Below are 14,867 nucleotides of genomic sequence, written 5' to 3'. Positions count from 1 at the left end.
CCCATGCACCTGCTGCCCTTGGCATGCTAGGTGGTAGAGGTTGCGGGTTTGGGAGGTACTGGTGTGAGAGATGTACAGACATAAATACATTAATTCAACACTAGAACCTCAGTTTTAAGACAAAAATTAAAAAGCAAGTGAAAATAGGTGAATTTGTTGGAATTTCAAGACCAGGTTTTAGTCCTTCCCAAAATACCAGTGCAGTCCTAAATGGTTAAACTAAGTGCTGCATCTTATAGGCAGTGGCTTAATACAATTAACAACTGAGGTAGTGCAAGATAGAAAATCAGAGTATTTAGAGATGAATTAAAATATAGTTTGAAACCCAGAGAAAGGCTCACCTCGTAAAGCAGTGACCCTATTAGGATCCAATGGTTTGGTTCCTCGAGCTTGGTCACCTTGCATGTTACTATGCATTAGCGTATTCTTTGGGAACATCATCCGAATGAGGTAACGTGCTACGTACTTTGGCTTGGTTTTCTGTCGTGCCTTCGTTAAAAAGGCTGCAGGCACCTTTATATTTCGTCTTGGGTCACCCAGATATTCTGAAAATTCAACAGCAACAAATTATTAAACACAAAATATTGATTTAAAAAGCTAAAAATTAAAGTCATTTCTTAGATCAATGAGGGGTCGGGGGGGGGGGGGTGGTGAGAAAGAGGAACGGGGTGCATTCTGTTGCAAATTAAAGAGACAATGCTGCCTCCCCATTTTACAATGAAAAAAACCCCACACACTTTTATATTTTATTTTTTTAAAGCCAATTTTCTGAGCTCCAGAGATCTGTTGGTGGCATAGCAAGAAGGAAGGAACCATGTACCAACAGCAAGAAACCATTTTGTGTCCCCAAAAAGCATCACTGAAAACGAGCAGAGCTACGACTTGCGACCAGACAGAGCAGATTCAGAGCTGGCCAATAATGGAAAGCGCACTGCTCTGTCAGTAACACGGGATCAGGCAGATTGAAGGAGGGTTTTGTTACTCCACTAGCACAGATACAGGATTGCCTCTGATACACTCGCCTCGTATAACTAGGGCATGAGTTTAATTGTCAATTAATGCTAATTTAGAGGTACTGTCATCTGGAACCACGAGAAACTGCCACATTAATTCCCCACAAGACCCTTGCAGCAAACAGACAGGAGACAATTTTGTCCCAACAGCCTAGGCTGCATGTGAACCCAAAGCCTAGAAGGAAATGGCCAGTGCTTAATGCACTTCATTCATCTCGTTGTTCATCCATCACAATATTTTCAAAAATAACGAAGCTTATGGTAGGTTTTTTTTTTGGAGGTAATTTAAAAAGGATGTTAAAACCAGAAATGTAAATTTGTGCCACATTTAGTCATGATAATGCAAATGCAGTTTAGGCCATTAAACCAAAAAAAACACATTTTACATACTGTTCTAGCAGCTCACACTCAGTAGGTTTGGGAAGGGTAGATCTGTGTGAAATGGGGCTGCACCAACTATGCCATTTGTTGGATTGTATTTTCTACAGGAGGTGCTATCACTTTGTACTGAGACCCCATTTCGCAACCTTAGTGACTATAAGCATTAAACCTATGTAAATACAAGTTCTTTCTTTGCACTGACTCATCACTTTGGAAATACATTAAAATATGCTCGCAATGAGATTTTTTTTTTTCCTTAAAAACATTTTAAAATTAATTTTGTTAGTGTCTAAAATACCGAGGATTAGGGATTGGCATGTGGTAGTCTGTGCTTCGCACCAACCCTCAGTTAGTCCATTTATCTAATACAATAGAAGTCAAACTCTACCATATAAAGTTTTCACTACCATAAAAAGTGACTAACTAACACTTGTGAATTAATGTGAGGCATAAAATAAATATATTAAAAAGTTTTCCTTCTGGAAGCTACCCGAAAATGTTAATGGTCAAGCAACATATCTGAAATATTACTAAATGTACCCAAGATCTAATAAATAAATACAAAATCATAGACTGGTGCTGCCCACAGTGAAGTTTGTAAACATTATTACAGCCTCTTAAACTGTGACTATTTGTGGGGGGAGGGGGTCACAATACTCGATGGATTGATCAGATGGAGTACTGAATTAATTGATGCAATAATGTAACAAATCGACATAGAAATTCATAATAGACGTGGTCACAATGACAGAGTTTGCAGCAGGGCTACACGGTTTTCAGTTCAACTGAAAGGAAAATTCAATTGGTTTGCATATTAAATAGAACTGTTACACTCCTGGTTTTAACAACTATGGTTGGCAACCAGGAACTAGTGGGATGCCGCAGGGATCAGTGCTGGGACACCAACTATTTACAATCTACATTAATGACTTGGAAGAAGGGTCTGAGTGTAATGTAGCCAAGCGTGCTGACAATACAAAGATGGGAGGAAAAGCAATGTGTGAGGAGGAGACAAAAAATCTGCAAAATGACAGACAGGCTAAGTGAGTGGGCAAAAATTTGGCAGATGGAGTATAATGTTGGAAAGTGTGAGGTCATGCACTTTGGCAGAAAAAAAATCAAAGAGCAAGTGATTATTTAAATAGAGAAAGATTGCAAAGTGCCGCAGTACAGCAGGACCTGGGGGTACTTGTGCACGAAACACAAAAGGATAGTATGCAGGTACAGCAAGTGATCAGGAAGGCCTTTATTGCAAAAGGGGATGGAGTATAAAAGCAGGGAAGTCTTGCTACAGCTATATAAAAAGGTATTGGTGAGGCCACACTTGGAATGCTGCATGCAGTTTTGGTTTCCACATTTACAAAAGGTTATACTTGCTTGGGAGGCAGTTCAGAGAAGGTTCACTAGGTTGATTCCGGGGATGAGGGATTGACTTATGAGGAAAGGTTGAGGAGGTTGGGCCTCTACTCATTGGAATTCAGAAGAATGAAAGGTGATCTTATTGAAATCTGTGGAATTCGCTGCCTCAGAGCTGTGGAAGCTGGGATATTGAATAAATTTAAGACAGAAATACAGTTTCTTAAACGATAAAGGGATAAAGGGTTATGGGGAGCGGGCAGGGAAGTGGAGCTGAGTCCATGATCTTATTGAATGGCGGAGCAGGCTCGAGGGGCCATATGGTCTACTCCTATTTCTTATGTTCACTTTAAAGTTTTACTCTTGAACATGGTGCTCGACTGGGAATTATTTTTGCAGAGACGCTACACAAACAATCCAGAGTACCAGAACTACAATCACAGCATTAATAAATAATTTCAGGTGCATACGCTTAGCAGTTGGGAATACTTTTAATTGCACTGTGGAATTTTGCAGGATGGTAGAAACATTTAATAAATTAAATCAAAGGTTCCATTGAGGTTTGGGGTGATATTTGGAGTGGAACAATTAGCATTAATTTGATATCAAATGATGAATTGGCATCCATTGAGAAATATTTTTTTAGCTTTCCTTGGCCAATTTTAAAATGGCAAGATTATATTTTATTGCAGAAATCAAAGACTTATCTAGAAGAAAGGAATTTAAAAGATCAGACACCATAATAACAGTATCTCATTTCTAAATTTGGTCAGAAGAAAAACCTAAATTTAAAAATGTCTACAAGCTATAAAATTAAATGTCAATATCTTAATTTGGAAGAAATCCTTGTGTATGTGGCTTAAGCTATAAGTAATCAGGATTTATTTTCAATAATCTTGATATGTCAAGACTGCACTTATGTGGACATTTGTAAAAAAGAGTTTGAGCTGAATACAGAAATATGCAGCATACCTCAGTGTGAAAATTTAACAACTTGTTCAAGTCCATATTTAAAATCCAACATGAATTTCCGACACAGAACTGTGGAATACTAACTGAACCAATCTTTAAAGGATGTAATTTACAAGATGGTTACAATAAATTGAACTGACAGGTATTGTATACAAGCAACTTTTGTCATTTTCATTGACAATTTCATCTACCTGCATTACAGTTGATTTTACAAATAAGTAGTTATGCAAGTTGCGTTCAGAGAGCATTCAATATCCAAAATATGTATTCTAACCCCAAAATTCAAATAATAATGAGTTAATACAATGAGTCTTAAAAGAGTGACACAGTAAACAGTAGAAATGTTTCTCATGTACTAAACATTTAATTGAACTCATTGAAATGAAAACGCACTTATTGGTACATGACTATAACCCACCAAAACTCATCATGCTGGTTGCACTCGATGATGAAGGAACTTCAGGTTTAGAAAAGTTGGTTTGCTGCTCAGCATCATTAGTAGTGTTTACATTAACAAATGCTTCTCTTTCTCTGGAAGTACATCCATCTTGATACAGCCTTTCAGTGGGTCTCACTGCATTACTGGCACCTGAAGACATCGGTACCGAACGGTCTTGCTCAATAATCGTTGTCCCTTGGGCAAAGTCAGAAATTCCAATTGCAGTAGCAGAATACTGCATTGTGGGTTCTTGTAAAGAATGGACAGATTGAATTGTGGGTAGGGGTGGGCTTGCTCCTCTGGTACAGCTATACTCGGTCTGCGGTTGAGGCGAGGATCTGACAGGTTGGCTCGGAATGGAAACTTTCTCTTTCTCTACTCGTATCCTGAGTGGGGAAGAACGAGACCCTTGATCAGGTGGTGGCATCCGGATCCTCACTTCTCTTTCCACTGGCTTTTCTATTTTTGTTTTGTTGAGCGGCATCTGGTGGGCATTTCCATAGGACACGGTCATAAGTCTCTGCAAATCATAATTAGAATTAACAGGTAGGGCACGGAAAAGACACGAGACCCTCAGAATGGAGACACCATCATCCTATCCTGCCTCCGCCCAAATTAAACTTCTTGCACAGAAAAATGCTAGTTTTACAATAGATACTGCATCACAGACTCAGAATGTTTTCTTCCATTCAATATGGCTGTAAAAAGAACGAGAATTGGTCAGTTCTCATCAACTGTTTGAGGTGACTTGGTAAATACAGTATTCTAGCTTTGTACTCTGGGCCTGGGTTCAGGGGCAGTTCACTGGCACTTTTATAGAGGACTACTTTCAACTGCTGTGAGATGGATTGCATGATCAGATCAAACTGCATGTCATTCAAATTCTGGAGGAACGAAACCAATTAACAAAAACACAAGCCACGTGAAAATAGTAAACATAAATCCTTGAAAATTAATGACTTATCCTTTCACAAGCCAACTTCAAATCCACTACTTTGAGACCCTGATCAGCTATTGTGTGCTATTCAGCCAGGACCCTTCCAATTAAACATCATGTAATACTGAATTCCAAGTGCTTTCCTCTCTCTGTCCCCTCACCTCCGTTACAAGAATTACTGCTTTCTCACATTCACGACAAGGCACTCACTCAGCAAGTCCTCATTTACTTTAAACCTTTATCTCAGCTCCGTCATTTAGAAAGGACAGGGGACAGCGGGACACTTCGGCCAGAATTTTCTCAAGGGAGGCGGGTTGGGGGCGATGGGAAACACAGTTTCCTGCAGGCCCCACCGACTAACAGCAGGGCCTGATTTGAATGCCATCCCGCAGCTAGCCAGATTCCGAGGCGGCCTGGGGATTGGAGGTCTTGTGGGGGTGGGGGGGGACACACTCCGATCTCGGGGGGAGGCTATGGTGGGAACAGCACTAACCTCCTGGAAGCAACAGTCCTTGCCTCTGTTTAACTGCCGGATTTCACAAATTGTGAGAAACCGTCCTCAGGCAGTTAACGTTATGTATGCAATAAAAAGGTACAAACTGAGTATTGTTTAACTGGACAAGGTACAGCCTTGGCTCTGCTTTATTACGGCCCAAAGAACATGACTCATAAAATTGCTGGCCTTTTATACCAGAGCAGCACCATGTGCGTGCTGCTAAGTGACCTCCAACAATGACACCATCTGGTGGCTACAAACAGCATGTACATACATGACAGTTAAACACAAAATGGATGGGGGTTTGGGGTGGGCGGGGGAAGAACAGGCTCATTACAATATTTAAATTGAGGCACCCCCACCCCAACCCACAGCAAAGCCAGAAGTGGGTGGGTTGGAGGCAGGATCAAGCAAGGAATTCCATTTTTTGCACTTTAACTGTCCCCACGCTCCAAACCCACCCGTGTTTTTTTTTTAGGAAAGAATTCTGCCTTCATTTCAGGCGGCCGCACAATCACTGACTACTCGAATCGTGTGAACATCTTGGGCTGCATTTTTCTTATCCCACCTGGTCTCTGGCCTTTTCCTGAGTCAGCAGCCATTCTTCAGGACAAGCTGCCATCGGGATCACTGCCAGCAAGTGGAGGCATCGACATGAAGGCGGTGCTCCAGCACTAGAGGAGGGTCAGAGACACCTTGAAGGGCCCACTGGGCCCCAAAGACTGGCTGAATTTACTCAATGAAGGCAGTTAAGGCACAATAGTGAGCTGGAGGGAGAAGAGGCCGCTAAAAGGTTCCCTCCCATCATTTGGGGCCAACCCATAGTCTTACTACCATAATGTACCTGGCGATTCTGGGGAGTAGCGGCAATTTGGATGGATGGAAGGGAAATGGGCCAGAAATTCATTCATCCCACCATCCCCCCCCCCCCCCCCCCACCGCCCCTCCAAAACATCCATGGCATTTTCATGCTGCAAGTGGCAGTCCTGGGAATGGAGGACAGGGAAGGTGTCGGCCTCACTGCCAAAATTTACCCCGTTTTCAAATCAAATAGAAAACTACACACAAGGGTAACTGGATTATGTTTGTATTGTTGATCTCCTGCAGCATTGTCCATGGAGCCGGACGCTCGCTTAGACCCCCACTCTGCTGCTCCAAAGCACTCAGGAAGCGAGGCTGCCTGGCTCAGAACACCAGAGGTGGGCTTGCTGGGTGAGGAGACGAAGGAGGCCAGGACTTGGAATTGTTGCTGAGAAGGAGAGGCTCAACGAGAACTGAGCCAGGCAGACAACCAAAGTGTGGGGAGTTCCTGCCCTTCTCCAGCTTGTGCCAGACAGCTGGAGCCAGTGTGCTGCACTCAAAAGTTTTAAATTAAAAATAAAAAGCAGGGAGAGTGACTAATAGATTCTGCAGATTAACATAACACACCAAGAAATATGTACTTACCTTTAGGCTTAAATCAAAAAGGACTTGAAATTAGATTTGAATCTTCACAAAACTTATTTCCACACTAGCTGACCCACAAAGCATTTGATGGTTTCAGCAATGGTCTAAGCTCCACACTTTATTTTAGTTGTCTACATTACAGTAATACTCACCGGCTTGAAAAACATGGGTTTCATTCTTCCCTGATGCATCTCAGTAACCCTGCGATGCAGGACATCAAATTTCTTATCTAGTCTCTGGATCGCAGCATACATTACCTGAAAGAAAAGGAACAATAGGAGTTCAAAGTATTTGATGGATGTTTTGTTGTTGAAAGATGCATAAAGCAAAGATTGAACCAGCTGCTCCACAGACACTATTTACATCAAGTGTATGAAGCTAAAAATACACACAACCCAAACCAGAGGGCATACATCATCAAAGTGCACTTAGACACAACCTGCATTGTTAACTACAGGAGAATAAAAAGGAACAATTGGAGATTTGTTTTGCTGGTGGAAACTGGCAGTGTTACAAGATTTGGTGTCTTCTGTCCCATAGTATTAAAAAAAAACACACAATACAAGAAAATGCTTTATCTGCCCTGGTTATTGTGTACAGTTTGGGACACCTGAATACAAGGTTATAAAGGTAATGGAAATATGCAGTGTAGATTCATTCAGTGTTAGCAGAGATGAGGGGTAACAGTTATGGAGAGAGATTTGAGAAGTTAGGGCTATTTTAACTAGTGATTAAATAGTGATAACCTGATAGAGATCTTCAAGATTAGAAAGGGCTATGACCAGGTAAATAGTGATAGGCTATTTCTGCTGCTGAGACACAATATTGAGAGGGCACAAATTTAAGGTAATCACAGAAGTAATTAAAACGTTTAAGATGTATAGTGAACAGTGAGGAGGATAGTGATAGACTTCAAGAGGACAGAGAGGCTGGTGGAATGGGCGGACACGTGGCAGATAACATTTAACGCAGAAAAGTGTGAAGGGATACATTTTGGTAGGAAGAACGAAGAGGGGGAATATAAACTAAAAGGAAGAATTCTAAAGGGGGTGCATGAACAAAGAGACCTAGGGGTATAGGTGCACAAATTGTTGAAGATGGTAGGGCATGTTGAGAAAGCGGTTAAAAAAAAGCATACAGGATCCTGGGCTTCATAAATAGAGGCATGGAGCGAAATTGCCCCGCGTCCGGTTTGGAGCGCATAATTTGAATTATATTAAAGTTTAGTGCCAGGGCGGGAGGTGTCTTTGAGGCAAAAAAGTGTGCGTGGGGCGATAACAGGTCATTCACGACGCGACTCTTAGCACCGTGCTGAGCACATCAACGCGCCACTGATGATGTTGGCGCATCGCTGACGTGCCGCATCACACTGATGCATCACAACATCCCTCCCTTTCTTTTAAAGGGGAGGGCCACTGCAATCTTTGTAGTCGCTTTAGTGGCACCCATTGGGCCACCAGAGAGGGGGTCGGCCAGGCGAGTGGCCCGGTACCCAAGAGGCCGGGCTACATGTTGGTGGCCGCCATGGTTAGGCCGACTGAAAAGTTGTCTGACAGAAAAAGAATCGCGGCCATGGCACTGCCACCTCCCCTTTAAAGGCGGCCTAGCCACCACAGCTTCTCACCTAGAGAAGCAGCTGGTGGCATCACCCCACGCCGACCTCACGTCCCATAGGGCACAAAGGAGTCAGCACGGGGTGATAAAGGGTCGGCGCGCACAGCAATGACATCACGCCGGTGCGCTAATCATATTTCGTACTCTGAGCCCCGGATAATTCTGGGGGGGGGTCGTGTTCTGGCCGCCAAGCCCATGCATTAGTGCATCTGCACCCACATAACACCTCCAGAGACACTAACAGTCCTTTCCCAGAGAGGCAATTTCAGCCCCATAGAGTACTAAAGCAAGGAAGTTATGATGAACCTTCATAAAACATTGGTTCGGCCTCAATTGGAGTATTGTGCCCAATTCTGGGCATCACACTTTAGGAAGGGTGTGAAGGCCTTAGAGAGGGTGCAGAAAAGATTTACAAGAATGGTTCCATAGATGAGGGACTTCAGTTATGTGAATAGACTGGAGAAGCTGGGGTTGTTCTCCTTCGAGCAGAGAAGGTTGAGAGGAGCTTTTGATAGGTGTTCAAAATTATGAGGGGTCTAGACAGAGTAGATAGAGAGAAGCGGTTCCTCTTGGAGGAAGGGTCAAGAACCAGAGGACACAGATTTAAGGTGACTGGCAGCGAGTGGTTATAATCTGGAATGCACTGCCTGAAAGGGTAGTGGAGGCAGACTGAATCACAGCTTTCAAAAGGAATTGGATAAGAACCCAAAGAAAAGAATTTGCAGGGGTACAGGGACAGGGCAGGGGAGTGGGACTAGCTGAAGTGCTCTTGCAGAGAGCTGGCATGGGCTCGATGGGCCAAATGGCCTCCTTCTGTGCTGTAGCCATTGTCTGATTCTATGAAAAAAAATTCCGTACACACCGAGGGAGGTTAGAATGTGGGATTCTCTGCTTCAACAGTGGGTTGTTGTAGTACAGTCACGTTCTTTTAAAGGGGATTAGATTTGTGCGTGAAAAAGAGAACCATGACAGGGTATGTGCAGGATGCAGGAGAATAGATGGCTCATGGAGACAATCTCCAATGCAGACATGTTAACGAAAAGTTCTGTTCTGTGCTGTAACACTATGATTCTGATTGCCAATGGCAGGAAGCTACTGTTGAAGTGCAGGGAGAGTGGATGGTCAATCTTAATAGATCACCCAATTTCCTCCTCCGCAATTGGGTCTTATACCCACCATGGCAGAGAAAATGGCACTGAAATTGCGGTCGGAGGCACACCTCCAGGACTATGCCTCCGACCCGTGAAACAATTACGGAAGTACCCGTTGGCACCCAGGCTGTGAAAAGTTGCGGTCTCAGGCCTCGAGGGGGAGGGCAGCATTATGGCCCATGGATCCCAGGTGGCTCAGAAGTGTACCTGGGATCACATGGGCCTGGTCCGCCAATCATCAAGCAGAATTCTATTTCAATCTTTTAAAAAGGGAATCCCCTAATGAAATGCAATTAAATCCCTAAATCTAATAATTATACAATGCACAGAATTGGAATTTTATTTATAATTACCTTCATTGCACCAAGCTCAATAAAATTTATTTTTTTTGATAATAACTTTAGTCATTAAAAGTGTGATCCAGGCCAATATTCACATAACCTCCTTTAATACAGTGTATGTGCATAATTTAGGATACGAACATTTTTAATTTAAGCTTTAGATATCCCCTTACACTGATGAAAACAGGCACGCTGCCTGCTTGCATCAACCCAAGACTTACGTGGGCAATCACTGGCCAAATAACCCAACTCTGTGCCAGTGATTGCTTTATCGTGGCCCCGGCGGATGGCCTGTCAACGCATACGTCGACAGACCGCAAGTTCCCGATTGCGCACATGCGGAAATCCCAAACGGAATACGATGGTGTACTCAGTCACAGACACCGCAATTTCAAGGCCATTAGGTTTACCTCCTGAGACAGGAGTGCTGGGTGACATTCGATGGGGATGGGGTGTCTACAGCGAGTTAGACACTGGCCTTTCATCCTTGGGATCGGGGCTCACATCCACTCCAGGCTGATGGGATGAAAGCTTGCTCCATCTGCTGGCTGCAAAATGAATTTGGACAAGCATAGCCCACTTCCTCAGAGGGTCCAAAATTGATATCAATGGGTAATCTCACCCAGGAGGGGTCTGGGGAGGGAAATTGGACCGGTGGCACATTGTTGAAAAAGAACAGAAGGACATACCCAAAAAAGACAATCATTATATACAATTTACAGCACGGAAACAGGCCATTCGGCCCAACTGGTTTGTGCTAGCAGGTTTTAACTTGTACATATTCTAAAGAGGTTTAATTCCTCCTGGAGGGTCTCTGCGGCAGTTCTGGTGGGCGACTGGGAGAGCCCCCACATGAAATCCAAGCCCCGTGTGCTTCAGTAGATTTTAAATCTTTTAAATTCACTTTTCTTTCCCGTGTTGGGAACAGGAGGGGGATTAAATTTGCTAGAATATTTAAGAACTGCACAACCAATTTAGATCATCACAGAGCTCGCCGTTACCTGGCAGTATTTAAGAACCTCCACTAGAGTCCGCTGCTGATCTGTAACATAAGAACCTTCTGACATATCACTGGCCTGTGTGGAAAGAAGATGGATTGGTTCACTGTGATTACACAAAATCTAAATGTTCTGAGCTATGCTGTCCCAAGTGCATTTAATTCTCAGAGCTGGCACGCCACATATAAATGCTTTATTTCTTTCTATCAATTTTCCCAGATTTCCCCAAGATGCTAAATAGCATTTTTCCACTGCCGCACCAATTAGTTTAGAGCAGTAAGAGTTGGAGATCGTGTCCATCATCCCCCTCACAGAAGTTCCAGATTGTGACTATTATAAGGGAGGCGGCAAGTAGAGGCTAAGAATCTACCCAAACAGAGCAGAATTTCAATTTATTTATGCATCAACACGAGCTGCTAATGTCCACCTTAGCTGCTGGCCCAAGCGCAGTATTCAACCGGTTTGTCCTGTTTGGCAGGCTGCATAGCATATTAAAAACGTGATGTGAAGTACAGTATTTGGCAGCTTATCCTAAACCCTAAAATTGCAATTTGTCAGACATGCAAATAGATCAGTCGTATTGGGAATTACTGCACTTGCTACAAGGGACAAGGTGGTAATTGGATTAAATGTCCTTCACTTTACTCATTACAATTTTCATGTTCCTGAACAGGATTTTTCAAAAGGAATTTAAAAAAATTGAAGACAGAAAACTTCAAAGCACATGTTTCAGTCAAAATGTTTGCTTCCTGGCAATTTCAGAATGTGATCGTCTGTTGAACCACAACATTGTTTAATGTCACAGTCAATCCTTAAACAAATTAATAAAAAGATTCCGATAGCTTGCGTCACAGCAGGTTGATTCACAAAATAGTTACATACAAGTGGTGGTGAGGCACATGTTCCCCAAGGTGTTTCGCCACAGGACAAGTTTCCAATTTGACCTGGGCAGGGGTAGAAAGGAATGGGGGGGGGGGGGGGGGGAGAAGGGGGAGGCAGAGCGCAGGAAGAGTGAATCACTGCAGCTGTACACCTCCAAGTGGGTGGTTACAAGTACCCTGTACCTCACTTGCTGCACTCATCAGGGAAAAATCTGCAACACTGACATTACTCAAGAGTGTAAGCAAATTTTTACGCTAAAATAAGACAGTTGAATCTGCCAAAAACACTTCCAAAATTCTATGATTAAAGGTCATCTGCACACATTAATATTTTCTTTTTTTTTTAAACTAGGACATTTTTTTAAAGTTTGAGTGTATTGTGAACATGCACTGAGTGAGATCAAGAATACATTTAACAAGGTGTGACAGAATCACAGTGACTGTAAAATTAGGATTACTCACACATTCATAGTCAGCACTGTAGTCATAAACAAAGTCACCATTTTCTTCGTAGTCTGCATAATCTCCAGAGTCACTGGTTCTCATCTGAGACTGTAGATAATTTACACACACACACAAAATACTTAGCAGTAAGGATAGATGAACCAATTAAAATGTTTTCTTTGTACCATTACCATCAGACAAGCCAAAGGTTGCTCTTTCCAGCATTAAAGTGGAAGAAAAAACATAACATACACCTGAACATAAAAAAAAAAATCTAGCACACTTAAGAATTACAATGTAAAGATGATACTAATCTCTGGCCAGTAAAACAGTGACCATAATTACTTTGAGTTATTATGATTAGTATGCATTTGTGCAGTGTATGGAGCTCTTTGAAGTGCCACGATAGTAAATGTTTAAATCAGGATTTGTTAGCAAAAACTTGAGGGATTTGAATCCTCCAAGTTAATGCCAAAATCGATGGGCTCTTTTTTCTTTCTTCTAATTGCAGTATTACAACTTTGCTCTTTGAATAGCCATTGAAAGGAAGTGACAATTATTCCAATACCAGTCTCCTTTACTTGGGGAAAAAGAGAAACAAGATCTCCATTACTTGTGGAATGATTTGATGAAGTGACCTTTTTGTTGCTCAGAGAGGGGCTCCCACTCAGAGGCAAGGAAAATACCATCTGCGTTATGTTACGGTCAAGGAGCTGGTGCACTGTTGTTGGAAAGCTGTGATTGGGGAATACTTTGACACTTGGGAAACATCTGTATTGGCCAGCTGCATTCTTGGACCGTAGAGAAGGACGAAGCAGATGGCCCATCAGAAAAAGAAAGTCTCCTCTGTCTCCGGAGGCAACATTTATAATGCTGACCATAGCACTGTGTCGTGAGGTGGGTCCTAGCACCTCCACAGCAGCACTGCCACTTCATTTACTGTGGAACAGGGCTGTCTTCTACAGCAGTGCAACGAGTCAAAGGGGCGTAAATATATCATCCAAGTTTGGCAGGTTGGAATGTTGACCACCGCAGATTCAACCCAGTTATCATACACAAACACCAAAAGCTAGAAATTACCGTTGACAATAATAGCGGATAAACACGCAACGTGTTAGTAACCCTTTAACAAAAACTAGTTAATACCACCTTTCAAAAAGTGGAGAAACACTATTCAAACATGTTGAACATTTATCCAGTAACAAGCATTCATCTAGTATTATCTGCAGCAGTAATTTCCAGCCTTATAGTTCCTATAGGAACATCATAGGAATTGATAAATGGAAAAAAAACAAGGCCCATCTAGTTTGCCTTCCATCATCCTGAGAGTTGCATAATGCAACAGAACAAGAAAAAGAACATCTTATCAGGGCTGGTCGCATGCCAGAACAAACCTTGGAGTGGAGGCAAGCATGAGTATTACATCCCCCTCTGTGGCCATATGTCAACAGCTGAGCTTCACACACAGTGCAGCGCTCTGTACCTTCATAAAGTAACACAGCTTGGACAATAGCACAGATCCCGTGTAAGTTACGCCCTCAGGTGAATAATTCCAGTTTCATTCTGAAATGTCAGATTTGGTCAACAAATAACCAGCATAAGCTAAATATGAATCAAATGCTCAGACACCCACAAGGCTCGAGATTTAAACAAAAACAGAAAGTAGAAATTCAGTGCTAATTATTTTTGAATTGTCTGATAATTTGAATTAAGAGTCCTGTGCCTTCCCCCCCCCCCCCCCACCCCACCCCCCACCCCAAACATTTTTATCTGCACACTTGGTATCAATACCTACTGCATTCTGGATTGTGATTTTCCTTCTTTTTGGCCTGTAAGTGTAACTGTATTCTCCATCTCTGGGTCTAGCCTCGTGCGATGTGGCACCAGATGAAACGTTATTTCTGTTCGGCTGACACTCTTGTGGCTGGTTTGCTGTTGAATCATTGGTATTCATGCCAGGAGCACCGGGAGGGCCTTCTGCTGCTGCTTTCTGTACTAAATACCAGTGAATGGGGAGGAAAGTACAACAGACAGAAGTTTTTCTTTCAAATCTAAAAAATACAAAATTTTTGAATAAAGTGTGACATATTAAAAGTTAATAACCTCCATGCCAATGTGAATATAAAAAGGCAGACAGAATATTGAGATGCACAGCCAGAACACTGGAATGCAAGTCCACAGAGGTTATCTGAGGCTTTGCAATGCACAGGGTCAGACCACAATTGGAGTACTGTGTCCAACTTTGATTGCCATACATCAAAAGGAAACTACATATATTAGAGTGCAGTAACTATTTGTACTAAGCCTTCCTTCTGCGCAAGCGTTTCCAGACACACGCACAGAAGCAAGTTAGAACAAATCTGACCGACTCCACCCCCTATCTCACACAATTCCCACT

General features: G+C 42.6%; 1 protein-coding gene across 4 annotated transcripts in view; it reads right to left on the bottom strand.

Annotated features, from left to right (window-relative positions):
* The window catches only part of LOC139276249 (uncharacterized), a 75,757-nt gene that overhangs the window by 33,342 nt on the left and 27,548 nt on the right, over window positions 1-14,867 (bottom strand). For 2 of the 4 annotated variants that reach the window (XM_070893961.1, XM_070893960.1), the window contains exons 3-8: window positions 14,265-14,464; window positions 12,488-12,577; window positions 11,148-11,222; window positions 7,193-7,297; window positions 4,141-4,681; window positions 342-545 (exon numbers count right to left, since the gene is read on the bottom strand). In XM_070893961.1, the coding sequence (XP_070750062.1) occupies window positions 342-545; window positions 4,141-4,681; window positions 7,193-7,297; window positions 11,148-11,222; window positions 12,488-12,577; window positions 14,265-14,464 (1,215 nt within the window). Of the gene's footprint in view, window positions 1-341; window positions 546-4,140; window positions 4,682-7,192; window positions 7,298-11,147; window positions 11,223-12,487; window positions 12,578-14,264; window positions 14,521-14,867 lie in introns of all 4 variants that reach the window. The other 2 variants (XM_070893963.1, XM_070893962.1) reach the window with 2 other exon arrangements.

This window comes from Pristiophorus japonicus, chromosome 11 (genome assembly GCF_044704955.1).
Source record: "Pristiophorus japonicus isolate sPriJap1 chromosome 11, sPriJap1.hap1, whole genome shotgun sequence".
NCBI classification, from domain to species: Eukaryota; Metazoa; Chordata; class Chondrichthyes; family Pristiophoridae; genus Pristiophorus; species Pristiophorus japonicus.
The sequence above is the reverse complement of the archived record's forward strand: the minus strand, read 5'-3'. Positions and strand labels throughout refer to the sequence as shown.